At 33.5% G+C, this 25,836-nt stretch overlaps 1 protein-coding gene across 2 annotated transcripts; it reads right to left on the reverse strand.

Annotated features, from left to right (window-relative positions):
- Window positions 1-578: 578 nt before the first annotated feature.
- Window positions 579-9,858, reverse strand: LOC139876427 (uncharacterized). Of its 2 annotated transcripts, none has more exons than XM_071863737.1 (18): window positions 9,688-9,858; window positions 8,464-9,106; window positions 8,275-8,363; window positions 8,093-8,191; window positions 7,198-7,783; window positions 6,249-6,810; window positions 4,680-6,166; window positions 4,121-4,232; window positions 3,931-4,051; window positions 3,750-3,833; window positions 3,234-3,611; window positions 3,046-3,141; window positions 2,466-2,627; window positions 2,209-2,394; window positions 1,786-1,899; window positions 1,520-1,702; window positions 1,034-1,078; window positions 579-952 (listed from the first exon to the last, which is right to left on the reverse strand). In XM_071863737.1, the coding sequence occupies exons 1-18, from the start codon at window positions 9,808-9,810 to the stop codon at window positions 818-820; spliced, it is 5,205 nt and encodes a 1,734-aa protein (XP_071719838.1). In that variant the 5' UTR covers window positions 9,811-9,858; the 3' UTR covers window positions 579-817. The 2 variants fall into 2 exon arrangements, with proteins under 2 accessions (XP_071719838.1, XP_071719837.1); XM_071863736.1 differs by having other exon boundaries at window positions 6,249-6,813.
- Window positions 9,859-25,836: the final 15,978 nt, after the last annotated feature.

A 25,836-nucleotide genomic window follows, 5' to 3' on the forward strand; every position in this document is an offset into this window, starting at 1 on the left:
AACTATGTTCAAGATGTTTTCTTAACGTAGAGTTACCTGAAACACCTAGGAACTTCAAACATTTTGTACAACGAGCTTTTTCTTGACCATCATTCATTACGCACAATTCGAATTTAGACCAAACGTCACCTTTTCGGGTTGTATTTTTTATGTGGTGAGTATCATTGGCGGTGTATTTTTGTGAAGATGTTCCGATGGAAGTGGAACCGGTAACGGAAGCTTGTGAATTATCCATTATAGGATTGGTAAAATTTAGAGAGTAATTATAGTGTAATTAGAAAATAGAGAGATTGAGATTGTGTGTATTGAACCAAAGCCAATACCATGTATTTATACTACAATTGTTGGGATAAGTTGGTAAAAGAAAAAAAAATTCACTGCAAAAAAAAGGATCAAAATGTAAACGGCTACAAAGTACAAACAAAGTACGGCTTTTTAACTTGAGGCCAAAAATCCGGATATTATCCGGTTAATTTAGATCCGGATTATATCCGGGATATATCCACCCCCCATCTAGCCGTATGCCCGTATGTCCGGTTATATCCGGATCGGATCCGGTATCCGGATCCGGATCTTGTCAGACCCGAATATTGTCAGATCCGAATCGGATTTTTGGGTCGGATTTTTTTGTGTCCGGATTTTTTGTGCTTCTCTACTACAGTATACGATTATATACATACATGGATAGATTTTTCACATGCTTAAAGCTACCAAATGTAATAATATGAATGAGCAAGCAATAAAAACTGTACAAAGACTACATTACATTCGGAATTGTGATATTTGTACATGGGGAAACACGCTACCGTTCCCTTTTCTAGTTGAGATAACGTCTGCAATTATTTGAATTGCAAGAGCACAAAATCTTTTTACCTTCATCTTCGTTGTTAAAATGGTAGTCATACGTTATCTCTTCTCCTGGATATATGTCCCTTACCGCGAAGAACACTACCTGCATGTTGACTTCATAAGTAACTTGACAATCTTTAATGGAACTGATTCACTTGAAATCATCATAGATGGTATGGATTACCTTCTTTTCACCCCGTATGGTTATCACTTTGGCAACACAGTTTGGCTGCGCATAAAGAGCAAAAAATAAAATAAAATGGAAGTTAGATCAAGAAGGAAGACATGATACATAAACAACACACTTTAAGGTATCGTTTGTTTTAGTCTGTAGATCTTATTATGCCTTATGTTTGCCTGCCCGCAAACGTTTTTATTGCAGACTGTTTGTTTTTTTGAAGACACAAGATAAAATAATGTCTTATTCAGTCTGCAAACTCGCAGACTTAGAATTGTGCTTCTAACTGCTGCAGACATGATTAAGTTATTTTGCAAACATAAAAACAAATAGTCTTCAATATTCAGCATACAGACTTTCAGACCGCATCTTCCTTACAAACGTGGTCCACAAACATCTTGAAAAACAAACAGCACCTAAGTTAAGCAACTTTCGGGCAGTTTTTTTTCTTTGCTTAAGAAAGAGTAGCATAAACGAATAATGTGATACTACCTGGCAAGAATGGTTAACAAAACGGGCAACTCCTCCTTTACGGGTTGCATCAATTATATGTTCTTTATCAATCTTGAAAAAGTAGCAGGCACTTTTATACTGCAACTGTTTTCCCGACTGATATTCTAATTCTCTTCTATCAGCTACACGCAGCCCCACTATTTCACCAACATACTCAACCACCTATAACAATAATTAAATCTTGTTAATGTTTATATTAAAACGAAGCAACTGGTGTTGAATATATTTTTAACTAAAAATCATACCATTGCGCTCTGTGAAATGAAATTTGATGTATACAGACCAAGTGCATGTATCCCTGATTTGTATACCACCAGCTGCTTCCAATTTTTCGACTGTTTATAGCGAGCATATTCTTTCTGCAGGCATCAAAGTATAAAACGTGTTAATAAGATTTCCCAACGTAACCTTTATCGACAAAACACTAAGAACTAAATACATTACTGCCCCACTTTGACTTTTTAAGTCTTTCTTGTACAACTTTAACTTTAAATATTTTTGTTTCTGTTAAATAATATTTGATGAAAGTTGTACTAATGAAAACATATTTTAAAACCGAATCCTTTCATGTAAGTTTAATCAAATATTATATATTATAAAACACAAATAAAAAATATTTAAACTCAGTCAAAACTGAAAAGTAAGACTTTGAAAAGTCAAACGCATACCCGGACGTCATACTCTACGTCTTGAACAAGCTGTGGTGTCCTTTGAAACCGTCTTTTATATAACAATTGTCTATTTATATGATTCCAAGCATCTAATTGCTCTTGCTGAACCACGTATCCACCAGTACTGCTAGCATTATGTCGACTATCATGCCTAAAGCCTTCTCGTTTTCGTCCCTTGTAACCCTAATCGAGATCACGAATAGTGTTAATGATAAAAATACGAGTTTTGACTGTTATGACCCACAAAGACAAACCTCGGTTCGAGCACATGTTTCCTTTTCATCAGGACTCGCAACTTGTATGCTCTGAGTAGTCGTCTTTTGGTTAAAATGGTTTTCAGTTGCATGAAGCTCACATCTCCCATAGAAACCAATCTTGTCATTGTCAACTCCTTCGATCACGCTTTGCAGTAAGCCCTATTTTGAAAACAATGATCATATTAGCCTTAAAGAAAATTAAAATATCTGACAATCTACCTTAAATGTGGCAATTATAACCCATTTACTAATAAAAAGGGTTAATTCGGACGTGTTCCATCTCTAACAGCTCACATGGGTAAAGGGAACGGGTCAAAACTGGCTTCAAATTGATAATTTCACATAAATAAAGTATAAATTCTGAGAAAGTTCTTATTTTTTTGCTCAGTTTGTTAAACTTCCTTTGTTGGAAATCTAATATTTTTCTGCAAAGTTTTGTATATACAATTTAGATTTAGATTTTGATGCAAATTTCACAACTGTGAACTCTTAGAACGTTCATATATGGTGGTGATGTGCAATCGATCCTATTAGTCAATTGATATAAAAGGATTTACAGCCTTTATGGGCGGTTAACCTTTTGATGGGCGCACCAGGGATGAAAGTGAACTGCACAGTTAATAACTCTGCATCTTATGCAACAACCACCAGCACGTTTACACATTGAACAAACCTGCACAGTTAACTAACATCAATAATCATGATGCAAAACATCATCGTGTAAAAATGAAAAAAAATTAATTAATTTAATTATTAAGGTCTTACCACAGTTCCTTTGGGAGAGTGGGCATTAGACACATCAAAAGCACTCATTGTGTTAACATTTGGGCATCGTGTTCCAGGTGTCCAAAGTCCACAAACCATATGTACCCACTGCTTAACAGAAGAGTTGAAAAAGCCTGCTATTACACTGTTCGTTACCATCTTGCCTTTGACGGGATTAGAAGGATTCTTGACCGCTTGATCGGGTACCGAAGTTGCCCTTATATGTACACAAATGGTATTTTTGGGTGTAACAATATCAACTTGATTCTCATGTGATTCTGTAACAACATTCCATGCGTTCAGAAGGCTTCTTACAATGTTGCTACTTTGAACAGCTCGTGTCATGACCCCACCTTCATAACCACATAGAACACATACCTAGATGCCAACAAACAACGATTTGTATGATTTTATTAGTTAAATTGCAGGACATATAATAAAAACTAGACATTATAATTCAAATAATCAAAAACTAATCTTAATACACCATAGTAAACACATAGTCACAGGTCGTACCATATTGGTGGCATTTTCCCTGCAAGGCCTGCAATGCCAAAAACCTTTGGGAACTTTTGAGATGCCATAACAAGCCTGATGCACCTGCATAACATCATACATAAAGTTTATCATAATCTTAATACATGATACTCTCATGGAAACCATGGAATGCATATATCAATTAGAGTGAGCAGTAAACTTTAATCAAGCATCGGTTGCACTCCAACAAGCAATTCACTTCATCGTTGTTAAAGCTTCCACAAACATCACAGTGTGTATCCAAATCTATTGTTGATTTGGATGCTACCTCCTTTAGGCATCTGCGACACGGGTCACAATCTTATTATACATCCCAGAGAGAAGTAATTATTGTCTCCAATCTACATTACCTGGATATATTGTGTACTTCATGGACATCGTTACTGTATCCACCATTCTTCAAGTTATCTTGGGGTATGGACTTTATCTTCTTAAAATTTTCAGCAAAACCAGAGTCCTTTCCTGATCATCAGAAATCATAAGAAAAGAAGACAGATGGAGTTAAATAAAAAGTACTTGCTCAAATTTGGTCAAACTCGGCCAAAACTCATGATTACTTGGAAAATCGGTCAAAACTCAGCCAAAACTCGGGATTACTCGGGAAAAAGTTAAAATTCATTAAAAAAAAAGACAGATGGAGTTAAAAAAAAAAAAAGACTTGGTCAAACTCGGTCAAACTCAGTTAAACTCGGTCAAACTCAGTCAAACTAGGCCAAACTCGGGATTACTAGGAAAGTCGGTCAAACCTCGGCCAAAACTCGGGATTACTCGGATAAAAAAGTTAAAATTGGTCAAAACTCAGTCATAATCGGTCAAACTTAGTCAACATCTGAGTATTCCCCGCGTTGCCGAGTACTCCCTAAAAAGTCCCGACTGAGTACTCCCGAGCACTCCCTAAAAAAGTTATACCTTCTTTGATTAAGTCGTATATGCTGCGTATGCGAATCTCCTTTCCCTTTCGCCTTTTACGGTTGCCCAACCCACTATTTGAAGCTTCCATAGGATCACCATCGCTGAACACTGAAGTACCTATGCAGTATTTATCCTTCTTCAAATTAGAAAGTCTATCCGAGTGTCGATTGCCTACCCTAATAATAGCTTTCTTTGATGCCTTTATGTGCCTTTTCTTTACCAATTTCCTTCCATCAGTAGAACATTTTTTGGCGGTTTTAAGAATCTTCCCAAGAGAAAAAATCTTTGCTGGTTTAGATGTATCACCATTTGAGATAAGACCATACTTACCACATACTATTGGCTTAGAAATCTTTTTACAATGCATTTCTGAAACATTCGTTTCCATCCTTATCTTCTTTCCACGTGAAGATTCTGGAATTTCACGAAAATCATCATGAACACGAACCCTTTTCAGAGTCTTACATGAAAGTTTCTTTCTATTTTTATCATTTTTATGTACATCATCAAGAAACTGAGATGAGTGGCTCGAACTTCCAGTTGATACAGATGAAACAGGGGAGGCAAGGAACGATTTTCCAAGAATTTTGAATTTTTTTTCTTTTTTTCTTTTTCTAGATTCAAATTCCTTCTCAAATGGTTTCAACGAAGTACCATTTCGATGGGAATGAAGTTTAGTGTGAACTTGACTCTGTACTTTCTTCAATCTTAAAGAATCTATTACTCTAATCTCATCAACGAGATTACGACCCGATTGATCAGAAACCACTTTAGATCGTTTGTCGTTTACGGATTTGTTTTTTATATCAAATCCATTGTTACTACTACTATCATGTTCATCACCATCATCATCATCATCAGAGGACCAGTTTTTTTGAATCCCTGAAGCTGCATCTACAGCAAAGTTCTTAGCACAATCAGTGTTCTGTGCATCATCAGTACACGAGTCTCCGTTGCTAATTTTGACTGAAGCCTGGGTCAACGCAGGAGCAGAACACTTGGATGATATATTAGACAAAACCTGCTCCTTTAAAGAATCAACCTTTTGACCCGGTTGGTCAACGCATTTGACTATTACATCGGAAATTTGTTCAGTGACGTCAGCCGGCTGGTCTGTGCATGGCACATGACACGTTCTCGGGATTTTGTTGGGAACGTCTTTCCACTGAAAAGTATTAAACTCGACTTTCTTCAAATTTGACTTCGGTGTTTCAATAATTTCAACTAAAGAATTAGATTTATCATGCAATGTTGTTCTATCTTTATCTTTCTCCATCTTAGAAGGAGATAATACAGAGGGTCTGATTTGTGATGGCTCCCCAAAAGCACTGACAAATTTGTTCTCCTCAAGATTAAATTTTTTAATCATAATGTTTCTTTGTAGCCAACAGTTGCACTTATTTGGAACATTATATGCACAAGATGTACCCTGACAGCAGTGTCTATGCCCAGATGATGAGCAAATATCTTCACCCATATCAACCCTGCACTTTTTAAAATTACAAAGATGATGATTGCATATTAGTAAAGATAACGTAAAATTCACAGGAGAATTATCATACTCACCTTGTAAATGATTTTAATGGATGGATTATTGGATTTGAATTTTCACTTATTTGATTTCCTGGTAAAGTTTGGTCATTTTGATTCGCGCGTGTGACATCCGGTCTCAAGGAGTGTACATGTGAATTCATAACCGTAGATGAAAATACCGTTGATTGTGCACCTGGTATCAAAGTTGGTCTAGGAGACACAGGTTGCCATGTAACTGGTCTAGAATATACATTGTCAACATGTTCCGACTGTTTCTCTTTATCCAAAAGCTTGAATCTTTCCATATTGCACTCGAAGTTTACTGAACCAAGCTTGGAAATTTGAGATTCACCGTATTGTTGCTTAGGCATTTTATCTTTAGGATTTTCCAAGTTCGAAAATAGTATGGAGTTGACCGAACCTACAACTGCATCACCTTTCAATTTTTCAGGCTGGAATTCTGTTCTTGTGCTATAGGCTCCAAATCCAAGATTTGAAAACCCTAAACGGTTTTGTCCTTCAATTGAACTGGATATAGCAGCTTTAGCAGCACAGTTAACAATTTGCTTGGCTTCCTCTAGAACTTTCTTAGTGCCTACTACAAGATAGAAATAAAAAGTTTGTTACCTCGTATATTTTCGTCAGCTGTTCGGGTCTAGTTGGCTTGACCAAAAACTTTTGTTAACCAAAATATTTTCTTTCCCTTAATAATCAGTGTCCAATATGAATATGATTTTTCATAACAAATACAATATAATTATTGTATATATAAACTCAGATAAAAAGGGTTACATGTATTAAAAACTCTCTGAAACTTTTGATCTGTTCTCTACCCATACCCAACCCTTTTAACCCAATAGAGATAACATATCTCAGTTCGACCTATTCATATGCAAATGGGTTGTTATCGCCACTTCTTAATACAATAGTTAGGAAAAGCAAGAACCACAGTTAAATCAAATATATATAGCAAGAAACATACCATTATAATTCAGCAGCTGTGAGGAAACCAATTCGGTGGGATGGCTAACTCTGCCAACGTGACCACTAAAACCCGACAAATTAGATTTCCCAAATAATTTACTCTGCTGAGCTGGCTGTCCTAGTCTCAGCTCAATATTTGAGGAAACTTTAGTTTTTCCCCTTTTATCACCACCGCTAGAGTTGTTATATTTTTCAGAATCTCTGCCAATACTTCTTATACTTTGCAGGTCTTGTTGGCAGCTGAACATGTTATTGGTCTTGTAGTTTGGATCAACGTATGTTGGACCAGACTGAAAAGAATGAGTCACAGACTGCTGCATAGTCTTATTAACTGCGCCACTGTTTGCATTGCTATGAGATCGGATCTCGCTGAGAAAACTTGAGCATGAACTATGATCAACTGGAAATATTATGTTTGTCGATGGATGTACGGATGCTGCAAATGATTTACGGAAACCAACAGTCTTGGACAGATCAGAAATTTTGGTTACGTCGGGCACCTTTTCTCTAGATTTGACCAAATCAGCTGATGTGGAATATCCTTCAGGCCAGTGCCATCCACAATGATCTTCTGGTATTTTAATCTACAGCACGATAAAAACATCACCAACCAGTGTTCTTGGTGCTTCAACAACATGCCAATAACAAAATACAATGTTCAAAAATAAAGATAAAAGAAAAATACAATTTGAATCATCTTTCTTAGAACTCCATTGTCAAAGTTCGGAAACGAAAAAAAAAAGGATCACAACTAATTTATATATTGCATAGCTACTACGGTGACAGGTTTTGTGCCATCTTTGCACCTTTATTGCCAAACAGGTATTCATAAATATGGCATATGATATTTAAATAAATGAATGTGCATAATTTGACACTTTTGTAGTACTTACCCCAAACCGTGAAAAGTAGACCTTCCGCCACTGAGCTATTGTTTCGCCGCTATCCATATGGACAGCATCTCCGGGATTAACATTCCGCAATCCTGAATGCTGCAGGCAAGTAGCATACAGAATAAACCGTCGAATTTTTTAATGGGATAATTATCTTCATATGATACATCTTTAAATACTACCTCTAAAAAATTGGAAATTGACATGCGAAAACCATGGCAAGAACAAACAACTCCAAGGACTCCATTACTGCTGAGCAACAGATTACCACCTTATAGAGTATATGAATCAAGAAAAAGGATTAGAGCTTAATAACAAAACCTGTAATGACTAACATCTATTATGGAAACAAGAATGGTTTAAATACTCACTTGCATACAGACAAAACACACGTGGTAAACCACTTATGAGAGGAGATGGTTGAAGAGGGATGGATGGGTTGTGAAGCTTCTCACGTTGAGCTGGCATTGGACCAGAAATCGGTGCAGCTTTCAGAGAAGAGAAGTCATTTGATTGTTGAATACCATGAGATGTGTGATAATTGGCCGCCTTAGCAAGCTCTACAGTCGGATCACTTAGTTTTCTAGCCTGCACAACATCATGCAAACAAGAAGTAGTATTTCCACCATCACTTGCCAAACTCCTGACCGGAACAACAGAACAGATATTGACTTTCGACTTCAGATAGCTATTATTAATGACTTGTGTTGGCGGATTGGAGGAACCATATGAAGCTTCACGTTGTGGGGGACCCACAATAGTATTGCTATTGAAGACGTAAGCTTTACTGGGTGGATTGGATGACTTTGAACTCGGTATCTGTTGGGAATTATATTGAGAGAGAGATGGTGGTCCGGAAAGGAGGGTAAAAAAGGGAGTTCCCATCGCTGACAGGTTTGAGTTGTGTAAACTGAAACTTGAAGTTTGAAGAAAGGGATCAACCAGCATTTTGCGGGTTGATGAACTTCGTTCTTGCATAATATGTGGATATGAGTAGTGATTTGAACTGATCACCTAAAAAAGAATTACATTAATTAGAACTAATGTATCAATCATAACCAAATGTATATTAAACATATTAGCATAATCCGTCTTATATTATTACACCACATATATTGATTTAAAGACACATAATCTCTTCATGATACACAAATGAACCTTAAGCACTTTATGTATCCATTTTTGTGTGATGAAAGATAGAAACTTGAAGATATGGGAACTACATAAACAATTGGACTCATGGTGTAAATTATTAACAATATCTAATAGATACAAACAAAATACTGCAAATAAACAGAAACAAAAATCATGCTAAATTACAGTAGAAGGTCACTAAAAACTAGAACATAGATATAAAAAATCAAACATGATACACATTCAGTACAGCTTATCCACACACAAATACACACGTGTGTATACAGATTATAATTTATATTTATAATTAATCTATAACACAGTAAAACGGTAATCACAAGTTAGATATACCTAATTCCTATCTGCCTCAGTCAATTCGGTACAACACATTCACAAAATCACACAAACATACATCCGTATATATTTGACACAGTAATACAGTAACGGCAATGTAGACATACCGGATTCCTAACAGAATCGTGCGACTGAACTTGAGAAACCGGCGACGGAATCATCTCCGTCGCCGGTTGCACCGATGACTGCCACGTGGAACTACATTTTCTAATCTGCCAATGATTATCCATAACTAACGAGCTCAAATTTAGCTCAAATCATCTAACGCGTAAACGTGAAGTAATTTCATAGCAAGTTATTGGGTTCACACACACTAACAATGGCGAGTGTGTGTGTATTTGTGTAAAGTGGATGAGAAAAAGGGGGAAAATGACAAGTGATAGTATTAGAGAAAAAGGGCTGACCTAATGACCAGGTACTCGATTGAAATGAAATGTGGAGGATTATTGACCGTTGATGAAGTATCTGATGGTTTGTAGCCGTTGATTGTAAATAACAGGTGTGATTGATGTTGTGTGACGGGGTCAACTGTAGTGGGTGGGTGGGAGCACTAGTGGACCGTATTAGCCAATAAAAGTCATTGGAATAAATAAAATAAGAAATGGGAGCACTGGTGAATTTATTTTTTAACATAAAATAAATAAATAATAAATAAAATAAATAAAATAAGAATGGAATGTTTCTTTCATAAAAAGTAAATATTATTAGAAAATCATCGTAAAAATGTAAAAGAATTTAAATATTTATATATTTAAAGAAAAATAAATAATAGAAATTGTGTTAATTAGGAAATTTGTGACATTTATATTTCTCCCTGAATTTTTATGTAAATTTTGGATACATTTACCAACATAGAAAATTAGAAAATTGAGAACTTGCTGTTATAGCCTAACGGTTCTCTCTATGTACTTTGTGTCATAGGATATGGAGAAGTCATGACTTCAATTCTTTATGATCACATGATTTTGGAACACTGCTCGAATGCCGTTCAAAAAAACATAAAATATTGGCTAAATAATAAAATTTAAATATCAACGTCCTACAATCACATATTAATATTAATAAATTTGAATGACATCTCAATCTCAATATATAATATATAATCCCATAATAAAAATAACTACTTTTCTACAAATTTGAATGACATCTCAATCTCAATATATAATATATAATATATATAATAAAATACTACTAATAATAACTAGTTTTCTTACTATTTTTATTTTGAGAAATAACGTGAAATCATATTTTAACCTTGCAAACCCGATGAAAAAATCAAAATGACCCACCATTGCAACAATTCACTTTAAAAGAGTGCGCACGTTCAAACCTCGCTAGTAATATATATATATATATATATATATATATATATATATATATATATATATATGAGTGCCTTAGAAAACGTCGAAAACCGTTTTAAAAAAATAACTCGGTTAAACTGCGTACATTTAATTACAAATAATCCCCTTTACGAATAGTATGATCGCCCCAAAAAATTCTATTCAAACTTCACCACTGGACACAAAGTTGTCTAAGAATTCTCTACAAATTACAATATTCACTTATAAGATATCTATTTACTCAATAAATCATCATTCTTATTATCGAAATAAGAGACTAACACTTATATTGCGGTAACTAAAGATAGAAATGGAAGACATTTCGAGTGTAGATTTTCGGCCGATTTTGTTCCTCCCTTGCAGGCAGTGGCAAGCATGGTGATAACTCCACCATGCTCTACTTCTGGCGTGTAGGGTGGTGCACATGGAAGGCAATAATGCTCCGCTTCTCACCGGATTCTGGTTTGCATACGTTTTCGGCCGATTTTACTAGTGACTTGTGCTCACTGGACTTGATATGTAGTGCCATTTTCCATCCTCATTAACACTACCCTCTACATTGATTCATTTCGTGGTTTCGTGTCCTCCCTCCCTATTGGTGGATGTCCGTGGTTTCTCAAGTATTGGTTGACATCAAGTTATTTGTATATTTTTGACAGAGATCTATTCTCCATCCGGTTTCTCATGGCTCTCCTCCTTCTGGTGTTGTATGGAATGCGAGACTGTTTTTCTAGTGCTTTATGGGTCTAGTTAGGGTGATTCCCGGGCTGAGCTTTTGGATGTTATTTACATTGATCTAGCCATCTCGAGTTTCTTCCGTTTTTCGGTTGTTTTAGATTCTTTATTGTTGTTGGGACGCTAATTTTGGTGGTGCAAGGAGTTAAGGGTTCTCAATTAGGTGTTAGTTTTGTTCAATAGGTGTATATCTATAGTTTCGATGTTTGTCGAGTATTCCTCGACTTTTGTGGTATGTTTGTGTGCATATGTTCAATGTATTTTGGTTGTAATAGGGTCTAAACCAATAGATGCCAAACAGATCCTAGAGGATCTGATACAATTGTATCAGATGTAGATCTAAGATATAGATCTAGATGTTCTGGTGTATTTTAATTTTAATTTAATATCTAATTTTTCACCAAAAAAAACATTGTGTTACTATGCCATTGTTTACTCTACACAAAAACATTGCCTGTAGACAAGAATTAAACAAATATATGGACGGGAAAAAGTATATGCATTGAACTTGGGTTGTCATGTATTGCTGCATCACCCATCAGCAGCTAGCTGAATTCTGGTCAAAACGGAAACAGGCTACGGATCAAAAATTTCGCAGTAAAATCCCTTTCTAAGAAGATGCAACTTGTTCTTGTGAATACTTACTCTTTCTGCATCATCATGAGTAAAAAGTAGGTCACAAACAAGAATTCAACTTACTATTAAACTTATTAGTAAACTTTTCATGTATCATAATCACCTTGTTAAATTAATAGAGACAGGTTTATTGTTTGCTAGTGTATATACTTTACGGCATTTACTATTATCCGCCTAATTTCAAAACTTCTAATTGTATGTATTGAACCTTGCTAATTCATCTAGTATATGTATGTACTACTGTACTAGTTGACCTGTTTCGTAGGTAGCCTGTAATTTTTTTCAGGTACCCTACCACGTCACTTTAACCAACGCCACCTAAGCAATTAGATGAATTAACAGGCTCTACTACATATAAAAGTTTCAAAGTACGCCAAATACAATAGTAAAATAAGTAATACACTTTTAAACAACTTTCCCTTATAAATATGTCAATAAGGGTTATGGTTTAAGTTCATCACCTCAAACGTGTATAACCATAAATATATAAAAAGGTCAAATGAGAAAAAAGTCACCCGAAGTATATTGTAATTTACATAAACCATTGCAATTGAAAACAATTACTGCAGGGACTATTTTACTTTGGTAATGTTGTAAGACCCAGAAAATGCATTAATAAGATAGAAAAATATAAAAAAGGCCCGAGAATTAAGAAAGTACCTTTTGCCGTTTCGGTGTTGGAGGTGATGAAGGACCATCCGGCTGTCTTGAAGATGCACCTCTATCTCGGTTCTCTTCAAACTACATAAACATGCAGGTTATGCACGTCAGAATCGTACAAAAAAAAAAAATATATATAAAGAAAAAAACATTATACGATGTTCAGCCAGCTAAGTGTCATAAAATTAGCTCCATAAAATGCCAGTAATTCAAATCCCAATCTAGCAACTATACTTGGTTCCCATACAAGTAGATATGTACAGAGGAACGGGTCAATTAATGGGTCAAAACAGGGCGGGTTGACCAGAAACATTTTTTGAAACCTAACTTTTTCCAATAAACAGTTCGTGTGACACATATGCAAATATATATTGTTTTTATAATACAAGACGAGTGTTTCTGAACTAAAGTTACACTTTAGGAGACATTCTGCCCGTATCACCCTGTAGACCCATTTTCCGAGTTACCTTTTACTCAAATACAATTATTTACCCGTATAAAACCGAAAGTAGATGAGAACTCATATAGACGTTTTTCAAAGACTGCATTCATTTTTAAAACAAACCATAACCTTTATTTCATAAATAAAGGTTTAAAAAGCTTTACGTAGATTATCAAATAATGATAATCTAAAATATCCTGTTTACACACGACCATTACATAATGGTTTACAATACAAATATGTTACAACAAAATAAGTTTCTTGAATGCAGTTTTTACACAAAATATCATACAAGCATGGACTCCAAATCTCGTCCTTATTTAAGTATGTGACAGCGGAAGCTCCTAATAATCACCTGAGAATAAACAAGCTTAAAACGTCAACAAAAATGTTGGTGAGTTATAGGTTTAACCTATATATATCAAATCATAATAATAGACCACAAGATTTCATATTTCAATACACATCCCATACATAGAGATAAAAATCATTCATATGGTGAACACCTGGTAACCGACATTAACAAGATGCATATATAAGAATATCCCCATCATTCCGGGACACCCTTCAGATATGATATAAATTTCGAAGTACTAAAGCATCCGGTACTTTGGATGGGGTTTGTTAGGCCCAATAGATCTATCTTTAGGATTCGCGTCAATTAGGGTGTCTGTTCCCTAATTCTTAGATTACCAGACTTAATAAAAAGGGGCATATTCGATTTCGATAATTCAACCATAGAATGTAGTTTCACGTACTTGTGTCTATTTTGTAAATCATTTATAAAACCTGCATGTATTCTCATCCCAAAAATATTAGATTTTAAAAGTGGGACTATAACTCACTTTCACAGATTTTTACTTCGTCGGGAAGTAAGACTTGGCCACTGGTTGATTCACGAACCTATAACAATATATACATATATATCAAAGTATGTTCAAAATATATTTACAACACTTTTAATATATTTTGATGTTTTAAGTTTATTAAGTCAGCTGTCCTCGTTAGTAACCTACAACTAGTTGTCCACAGTTAGATGTACAGAAATAAATCGATAAATATTATCTTGAATCAATCCACGACCCAGTGTATACGTATCTCAGTATTGATCACAACTCAAACTATATATATTTTAGAATCAACCTCAACCCTGTATAGCTAACTCCAACATTCACATATAGAGTGTCTATGGTTGTTCCGAAATATATATAGATGTGTCGACATGATAGGTCGAAACATTGTATACGTGTCTATGGTATCTCAAGATTACATAATATACAATACAAGTTGATTAAGTTATGGTTGGAATAGATTTGTTACCAATTTTCACGTAGCTAAAATGAGAAAAATTATCCAATCTTGTTTTACCCATAACTTCTTCATTTTAAATCCGTTTTGAGTGAATCAAATTGCTATGGTTTCATATTGAACTATATTTTATGAATCTAAACAGAAAAAGTATAGGTTTATAGTCGGAAAAATAAGTTACAAGTCGTTTTTGTAAAGGTAGTCATTTCAGTCGAAAGAACGACGTCTAGATGACCATTTTAGAAAACATACTTCCACTTTGAGTTTAACCATAATTTTTGGATATAGTTTCATGTTCATAATAAAAATCATTTTCTCAGAATAACAACTTTTAAATCAAAGTTTATCATAGTTTTTAATTAACTAACCCAAAACAGCCCGCGGTGTTACTACGACGGCGTAAATCCGGTTTTACGGTGTTTTTCGTGTTTCCAGGTTTTAAATCATTAAGTTAGCATATCATATAGATATAGAACATGTGTTTAGTTGATTTTAAAAGTCAAGTTAGAAGGATTAACTTTTGTTTGCGAACAAGTTTAGAATTAACTAAACTATGTTCTAGTGATTACAAGTTTAAACCTTCGAATAAGATAGCTTTATATGTATGAATCGAATGATGTTATGAACATCATTACTACCTTAAGTTTCTTGGATAAACCTACTGGAAAAGAGAAAAATGGATCTAGCTTCAACGGATCCTTGGATGGCTCGAAGTTCTTGAAGCAGAATCATGACACGAAAACAAGTTCAAGTAAGATCATCACTTGAAATAAGATTGTTATAGTTATAGAAATTGAACCAAAGTTTGAATATGATTATTACCTTGTATTAGAATGATAACCTACTGTAAGAAACAAAGATTTCTTGAGGTTGGATGATCACCTTACAAGATTGGAAGTGAGCTAGCAAACTTGAAAGTATTCTTGATTTTATGAAACTAGAACTTTTGGAATTTATGAAGAACACTTAGAACTTGAAGATAGAACTTGAGAGAGATCAATTAGATGAAGAAAATTGAAGAATTAAAGTGTTTGTAGGTGTTTTTGGTCGTTGGTGTATGGATTAGATATAAAGGATATGTAATTTTGTTTTCATGTAAATAAGTCATGAATGATTACTCATATTTTTGTAATTTTATGAGATATTTCATGCTAGTTGCCAAATGATGGTTCCCACATATGTTAGGTGACTCACATGGGCTGCTAAGAGCTGATCATTGGAGTGTATATACCAATAGTACATACATCTAAAAGCTGTGTATTGTACGAGTACGAATACGGGTGCATACGAGTAGAATTGTTGATGAAACTGAACGAGGATGTAATTGTAAGCATTTTTGTTAAGTAGAAGTATTTTGATAAGTGTATTGAAGTCTTTCAAAAGTGTATAAATACATATTAAAACACTACATGTATATACATTTTAACTGAGTCGTTAAGTCATCGTTAGTCGTTACATGTAAGTGTTGTTTTTAAACCTTTAGGTTAACGGTCTTGTTAAATGTTGTTAACCCAATGTTTATAATATCAAATGAGATTTTAAATTATTATATTATCATGATATTATCATGTATGAATATCTCTTAATATGATATATATACATTAAATGTCTTTACAACGATAATCGTTACATATATGTCTCGTTTAAAAATCATTAAGTTAGTAGTCTTGTTTTTACATATGTAGTTCATTGGTAATATACTTAATGATATGTTTACTTATCATAGTATCATGTTAACTATATATATATATCCATATATATGTCATCATATAGTTTTTACAAGTTTTAACGTTCGTGAATCACCGGTCAACTTGGGTGGTCAATTGTCTATATGAAACATATTTCAATTAATCAAGTCTTAACAAGTTTGATTGCTTAACATGTTGGAAACATTTAATGATGTAAATATCAATCTCAATTAATATATATAAACATGTTGTATACACGGGACTTTTTCCTTCAGAAAGGATAGCAAGTCTTGTAAACCAACATCACGAATGTCAATATCTTCAAACGAAATACTGTCGCACCACTTATATTCTTTCATTTGATTACGGAAATCACCTCCGTAATGAACATCGAATGAAACAATCATTGGGGGAAGTGTTAACATTTTGCAGTTTGGGAGTGTTTGATTTTGATTTTAAGAAAGGTGGAAATGTAAAAGAAATATATGTTTGAGTGAATAAAATGAAGTATATGGTTGGTGTTATTATAGGATAAAAGTGACCGTTGGGATAGCCGTTGGAATTTTTTTTTTTACTAACGGCTAAAAATTTGGGAAGTTTTTGGGCGAAGGTGGACGATGCCCGTTAGGACCTCTCTCATGATAGTTTCATTCGTGCTCTTCGAATAATCGAATTATTTTATCCAGGTTAGACCCTGTGATAAAATTCTATTTATCAACTCATATTTGCCATGAAAACATTTTTATTGTTAGCCATGACAACCTCACTCAAATTTCGGGACGAAATTTCTTTGACGGGTAGGTACTGTGATGACCCGGGAATTTTCGACCAAATTTAAACTTAATCTTTATATATTTCTGACACGATAAGCAAAGCCTATTAAACCGAGTCTTAAAATTTTTGAACTGTTTTCATTACATTCATTTAACCTTTGACTATTCCCGACGATTCACGAACAATTATGTGTAAATATATATGTTTTTTATTCTTTCTTTCTTGTGAGTTCATGTTGTCAAAGGTAATGAGCTGGGAACATCCACTATCTCTTTTCTTTAATATAAACAAGTCATATATTGATATAGATAGATAACAAATCAAGCTACTTTCTGTTACACATTATAATTGATCAGTGAATTTACTATCTATTATTGGAGCATTATTGTTATCATTTTGTCAAAACATCTCAAGCATGAGACCCACCACTTTCATTCTTGTTACTTCTTTCTTTGTATAAACGTTCCAACAAAAGTTGCATATTATTTAACCTTTCAATATAATTACCTACTATATTCTATTAGGATATGTATCCTATAATTTATATATACATGTAAGTGCAATAACTTGTAAATTGTCTATTCCTTTAATCACTAACATAACTATCTTGTTCCACTTCTCTCACCCTCCTGACCCCATTCTGCTACAACCCAAGCTACCACCATCGACAATCTCACCTTCACTTCCATTTTTCAACAGCTGCCCCTTCTATGATCACCTTAATCTGCCATTTGCAAACTGCAACCAAACCAACGTTGAAGCTACTGCATATTTCAGTTTGTTTCAGTTTTGAATCCGTGAATAAATCACCACCTTCAACGCTTTACCACCTTTAATGGCTGCTTTCAACGATATTAATTTGTCCAGCCACTAAACCATTCATCACCCCATCTCCATCACGAAGGCCATCTAACATTCACCACCCATGATCACTGTCGAACTAGCATAACAACCACCAACCACATCTACAGCTGCTAAACTTTTCTATTCTATTCAGCTCATTTATTTCTGTTTCACCTGCACAAACAAAACCCGACACCACTAACCTATCTGCATTATATGCTACGGCTTTAGCTTTCTGCTTCTGTATTAATCTTCAACCCAGACCCGGAGTCCCCTTGAAACACCAACACCATTATCTTCAAATGTTGCTGCTGCAATTCTGGTAAGATCACAACTGAAATCCTATCACTTTTGTTATTTTATTTTGCAGACACAATTGGGTTTAGTTAACAAAAACCACTCATATCAAACTTTTGATTCCTATTAAAACACATGATAAAATACAATTATACAAACATGAAAGAGTAAGAATATGGTTAATAGACATATAAGACTTTGCTTAAACTACATAGAATAAAGAAATATAAATATTTGATATAATACCTTCACTCATGATCCAAGGATTGCCGTGACAAAACCCAACCACCTTGCAACTACTCTCAAACAACCTGCCCATGTTCTTTTCCATGGCAACCCAATTTTCATATCCTCATTTTAATGAAACCACAAACCAAACAATATGAGATAGTTACAAACTAATCTCATAACCTTGTAGTAAAAACAATTAGTAAACTCTAAAAATTATGAAGACTTTAACTGATAATAATTAGACTATATTTCCAGATGAATTAATAAGGATCATACCTGTTGCATACGAAGGGGGCTATGTGAAACCATCGTGATTCAATCAGGACCCTGCAAAAGACCATCATCAGACCTGCAATTCCCATGTTGTTGGTATACGTTTGCAATTAGGGTTTTTGTTCAATCAAACCTTCCAGTCAATCACCATCACCACCGTTTTAAAACATTCCGATTCATCATCAATATTATATAAAATCTCCCCATATTTAATGTTCATGTTCGATTCAGAGGAATTATATAAATAAATAAAATACTGAATAAGTTATTAAAGGGATGAAGAAATTAAAAGAATAATAATGAATCAATTACCTACTATTGATTAAGTTTGATGGCCGGAATCTACAAGCTCGAACTTGTTCTGTTTCTTATTCGTATTCAACCTCAACACCACCGAAGGAATACAGTATCATTCTTCTGTTCCTATTATAATCGAGAAGCGATGATGAAGGAGATCGATAATGACGATGATAATTGTTGATGGATTGATTTGGTGATGATTTTTCTCTCTGCGAATTGCTTCCACTATCTCGATCTGGTTCAATCTGTTTTGAGAAACCCTAAAATAAAACGCGTGATTTTATTATTATTATTATTATTGTTATTATTATTATTATTATTATTATTATTATTATTATCAAAAAGTATTATTTTTATTATTATCATTATTATTAAAATTAAAATTTTATTAAATACTAATATTAAGATTAAAAGTATCATTTTTGCTAAAATTATCATTTTAGTATCATTATTTTTATCACTAATGAAATCATAATCATTATTATCTTAATTAATAGTATTAAGTATTATAATTATTATCATTTTTTATATTACTCTAGTATTACTATAATTATTATTTTGTAAACAAAAGATTATGTATATAAAAATAAATATAATAACCATAACTTAAATATATAAATATTTTATTTAGAATACACAAAATGAATATATAATAAAATATATAAGTTAGTAATATAGAAATTATCACTAGTATTAATATAAATAATTGTTCGCTTATGATTATGTGTATTAATAAATATACAAATGATATAGGTTCGTGAATCCGAGGCCAACCCTGCATTGTTCAGTTGTTCAATATAGTCATATGTATTTTTACTACAAAATACAGTATGCGTGAGTTTCATTTGCTCCCTTTTACTCTTTACATTTTTGGGCTGAGAATACATGCAAATGCTTTATTAACTGTTTTACAATATTTATATCCGTGAGTTTCATTTGCTCCCTTTTACTCTTTACATTTTTGGGCTGAGAATACATGCAAATGCTTTATTAACTGTTTTACAATATTTATATGCGTGAGTTTCATTAATCCCTTTTTAAATGCTTTCGCAATATATATTTTGGGACTGAGAATACATGCGCTGCTTTTATAACTGTTTTACGAAATAGACACAAGTACTTAAAACTACATTCTATGGTTGGATTATTAAACCGAATATGCCCCTTTTTATTAAGTCTGGTAATCTAAGAATTAGGGAACAGACACCCTAATTGACGCGAATCCTAAAGATAGATCTATCGGGCCCAACAAGCCCCATCCAAAGTACCGGATGCTTTAGTACTTCGAAATTTATATCATGTCCGAAGGAGGATCCCGGAATGATGGGGATATTCTTATATGCATTTTGTGAATGTCGGTTACCAGGTGTTCAATCCATATGAATGATTTTTGTCTCTATGCATGGGACGTATGTTTATGAGAAATGGAAATATGAAAATCTTGTGGTCTATTAAAATTATGAAATGATTATTTATGTTAAACTAATGAACTCACCAACCTTTTGGTTGACACTTTAAAGCATGTTTATTCTCAGGTACGAAAGAAATCTTTCGCTGTGCATTTGCTCATCTTAGAGATACTATTTGGAGTCATTCATGACATAATTTAAAAGACGTTGCATTCGAGTCGTTGAGTTCATCAAGTTTATTATTAAGTCAATTATAGTAAGATATATTACGAAATGGTATGCATGTTGTCAACTTTCGATGTAATGAAAGATTGTCTTTTCAAAAACGAATGCAATGTTTGTAAAATGTATAATATAGAGGTCAAGTACCTCGCGATGTAATCAACTGTTGTGAATCGTTTATAATCGATATGGACTTCGTCCGGATGGATTAGGACGGGTCAACTGAAAGGACCCGTCCTAATCCATCCGGACGAAGTCCATATCGATTATAAATGATTCACAACAGTTGATTACATCGCGAGGTACTTGACCTCTATATTATACATTTTACAAACATTGCATTCGTTTTTGAAAAGACAATCTTTCATTACATCGAAAGTTGACAACATGCATACCATTTCGTAATATATCTTACTATAATTGACTTAATAATAAACTTGATGAACTCAACGACTCGAATGCAACGTCTTTTAAATTATGTCATGAATGACTCCAAATAGTATCTCTAAGATGAGCAAATGCACAGCGGAAGATTTCTTTCGTACCTGAGAATAAACATGCTTTAAAGTGTCAACCAAAGGTTGGTGAGTTCATTAGTTTAACATAAATAATCATTTCATAATTTTAATAGACCACAAGATTTTCATATTTCCATTTCTCATAAACATACGTCCCATGCATAGAGACAAAAATCATTCATATGGATTGAACACCTGATAACCGACATTCACAAAATGCATATAAGAATATCCCCATCATTCCGGGATCCTCCTTCGGACATGATATAAATTTCGAAGTACTAAAGCATCCGGTACTTTGGATGGGGCTTGTTGGGCCCGATAGATCTATCTTTAGGATTCGCGTCAATTAGGGTGTCTGTTCCCTAATTCTTAGATTACCAGACTTAATAAAAAGGGGCATATTCGGTTTAATAATCCAACCATAGAATGTAGTTTTAAGTACTTGTGTCTATTTCGTAAAACAGTTATAAAAGCAGCGCATGTATTCTCAGTCCCAAAATATATATTGCGAAAGCATTTAAAAAGGGATTAATGAAACTCACGCATATAAATATTGTAAAACAGTTAATAAAGCATTTGCATGTATTCTCAGCTCAAAAATGTAAAGAGTAAAAGGGAGCAAATGAAACTCACGCATATAAATATTGTAAAACAGTTAATAAAGCATTTGCATGTATTCTCAGCCCAAAAATGTAAAGAGTAAAAGGGAGCAAATGAAACTCACGCATACTGTATTTTGTAGTAAAAATACATATGACTATATTGAACAACTGAACAATGCAGGGTTGGCCTCGGATTCACGAACCTATATCATTTGTATATTTATTAATACACATAATCATAAGCGAACAATTATTTATATTAATACTAGTGATAATTTCTATATTACTAACTTATATATTTTATTATATATTCATTTTGTGTATTCTAAATAAAATATTTATATATTTAAGTTATGGTTATTATATTTATTTTTATATACATAATCTTTTGTTTACAAAATAATAATTATAGTAATACTAGAGTAATATAAAAAATGATAATAATTATAATACTTAATACTATTAATTAAGATAATAATGATTATGATTTCATTAGTGATAAAAATAATGATACTAAAATGATAATTTTAGCAAAAATGATACTTTTAATCTTAATATTAGTATTTAATAAAATTTTAATTTTAATAATAATGATAATAATAAAAATAATACTTTTTGATAATAATAATAATAATAATAATAATAATAATAATAATAACAATAATAATAATAATAATAATAATAAAATCACGCGTTTTATTTTAGGGTTTCTCAAAACAGATTGAACCAGATCGAGATAGTGGAAGCAATTCGCAGAGAGAAAAATCATCACCAAATCAATCCATCAACAATTATCATCGTCATTATCGATCTCCTTCATCATCGCTTCTCGATTATAATAGGAACAGAAGAATGATACTGTATTCCTTCGGTGGTGTTGAGGTTGAATACGAATAAGAAACAGAACAAGTTCGAGCTTGTAGATTCCGGCCATCAAACTTAATCAATAGTAGGTAATTGATTCATTATTATTCTTTTAATTTCTTCATCCCTTTAATAACTTATTCAGTATTTTATTTATTTATATAATTCCTCTGAATCGAACATGAACATTAAATATGGGGAGATTTTATATAATATTGATGATGAATCGGAATGTTTTAAAACGGTGGTGATGGTGATTGACTGGAAGGTTTGATTGAACAAAAACCCTAATTGCAAACGTATACCAACAACATGGGAATTGCAGGTCTGATGATGGTCGTTTGCAGGGTCCTGATTGAATCACGATGGTTTCACATAGCCCCCTTCATATGCAACAGGTATGATCCTTATTAATTCATCTGGAAATATAGTCTAATTATTATCAGTTAAAGTCTTCATAATTTTTAGAGTTTACTAATTGTTTTTACTACAAGGTTATGAGATTAGTTTGTAACTATCTCATATTGTTTGGTTTATGGTTTCATTAAAATGAGGATATGAAAATTGGGTTGCCATGGAAAAGAACATGGGCAGGTTGTTTGAGAGTAGTTGCAAGGTGGTTGGGTTTTGTCACGGCAATCCTTGGATCATGAGTGAAGGTATTATATCAAATATTTATATTTCTTTATTCTATGTAGTTTAAGCAAAGTCTTATATGTCTATTAACCATATTCTTACTCTTTCATGTTTGTATAATTGTATTTTATCATGTGTTTTAATAGGAATCAAAAGTTTGATATGAGTGGTTTTTGTTAACTAAACCCAATTGTGTCTGCAAAATAAAATAACAAAAGTGATAGGATTTCAGTTGTGATCTTACCAGAATTGCAGCAGCAACATTTGAAGATAATGGTGTTGGTGTTTCAAGGGGACTCCGGGTCTGGGTTGAAGATTAATACAGAAGCAGAAAGCTAAAGCCGTAGCATATAATGCAGATAGGTTAGTGGTGTCGGGTTTTGTTTGTGCAGGTGAAACAGAAATAAATGAGCTGAATAGAATAGAAAAGTTTAGCAGCTGTAGATGTGGTTGGTGGTTGTTATGCTAGTTCGACAGTGATCATGGGTGGTGAATGTTAGATGGCCTTCATGATGGAGATGGGGTGATGAATGGTTTAGTGGCTGGACAAATTAATATCGTTGAAAGCAGCCATTAAAGGTGGTAAAGCGTTGAAGGTGGTGATTTATTCACGGATTCAAAACTGAAACAAACTGAAATATGCAGTAGCTTCAACGTTGGTTTGGTTGCAGTTTGCAAATGGCAGATTAAGGTGATCATAGAAGGGGCAGCTGTTGAAAAATGGAAGTGAAGGTGAGATTGTCGATGGTGGTAGCTTGGGTTGTAGCAGAATGGGGTCAGGAGGGTGAGAGAAGTGGAACAAGATAGTTATGTTAGTGATTAAAGGAATAGACAATTTACAAGTTATTGCACTTACATGTATATATAAATTATAGGATACATATCCTAGTAGAATATAGTAGGTAATTATATTGAAAGGTTAAATAATATGCAACTTTTGTTGGAACGTTTATACAAAGAAAGAAGTAACAAGAATGAAAGTGGTGGGTCTCATGCTTGAGATGTTTTGACAAAATGATAACAATAATGCTCCAATAATAGATAGTAAATTCACTGATCAATTATAATGTGTAACAGAAAGTAGCTTGATTTGTTATCTATCTATATCAATATATGACTTGTTTATATTAAAGAAAAGAGATAGTGGATGTTCCCAGCTCATTACCTTTGACAACATGAACTCACAAGAAAGAAAGAATAAAAAACATATATATTTACACATAATTGTTCGTGAATTGTCGGGAATAGTCAAAGGTTAAATGAATGTAATGAAAACAGTTCAAAAATTTTAAGACTCGGTTTAATAGGCTTTGCTTATCGTGTCAGAAATATATAAAGATTAAGTTTAAATTTGGTCGAAAATTCCCGGGTCATCACAGTACCTACCCGTTAAAGAAATTTCGTCCCGAAATTTGAGTGAGGTTGTCATGGCTAACAATAAAAATGTTTTCATGGCAAATATGAGTTGATAAATAGAATTTTATCACAGGGTCTAACCTGGATAAAATAATTCGATTATTCGAAGAGCACGAATGAAACTATCATGAGAGAGGTCCTAACGGGCATCGTCCACCTTCGCCCAAAAACTTCCCAAATTTTTAGCCGTTAGTAAAAAAAAAAATTCCAACGGCTATCCCAACGGTCACTTTTATCCTATAATAACACTAACCATATACTTCATTTTATTCACTCAAACATATATTTCTTTTACATTTCCACCTTTCTCAAAATCAAAATCAAACACTCCCAAACTGCAAAATGTTAACACTTCCCCCAATGATTGTTTCATTCGATGTTCATTACGGAGGTGATTTCCGTAATCAAATGAAGGAATATAAGTGGTGCGACAGTATTTCGTTTGAAGATATTGACATTCGTGATGTTGGTTTACAAGACTTGCTATCCTTTCTGAAGGAAAAAGTCCCGTGTGAATTTACGTCTGTGTTCTTTTATAAAGACGATTATGATGCGGATTGTAGGGCAAGTTTTCTGTGTACCGATGATCAATGGTACTTTATAAAAGATACCATTGAAGATCGTGGTAAACGTATTTCTTTGTATGCGGTTCTGGAAGATGAAGAGACGTTGAGTTATCGTTACCTCGATGAATCAACTGAAGCAGCAGTTGAGGCATCAAGAGAAATACCGATGTCTCCAGAGTACCTCACGGATGGTGAAATGACTGGTGAACGCTACTTTGCAGATGACAATTGACGACAACGAGTAGCTTGATTGTAATCTTTTAAATTTTTAATTGTCGTGATGTTTTAATTTTTAATTATTGTAATTTCAGTATTGTCGTCGAGTTTTATATCTTCCTTTATGTTTCGGAGCTCTTCGTCTTTTTAATCTCCTCTCGATCTCTAATAAAACGAGTAATGGTCTAGAATTTGTAAGTATGGAGTTGCGAATGAATTTAATGTTATAATCAAGAAAGAACGTAATAGCACGATTTGATTAGTCAAATTACCA

This window comes from Rutidosis leptorrhynchoides, chromosome 11 (assembly GCF_046630445.1).
Source record: "Rutidosis leptorrhynchoides isolate AG116_Rl617_1_P2 chromosome 11, CSIRO_AGI_Rlap_v1, whole genome shotgun sequence".
In the NCBI taxonomy this organism is placed as follows: Eukaryota; Viridiplantae; Streptophyta; class Magnoliopsida; order Asterales; family Asteraceae; genus Rutidosis; species Rutidosis leptorrhynchoides.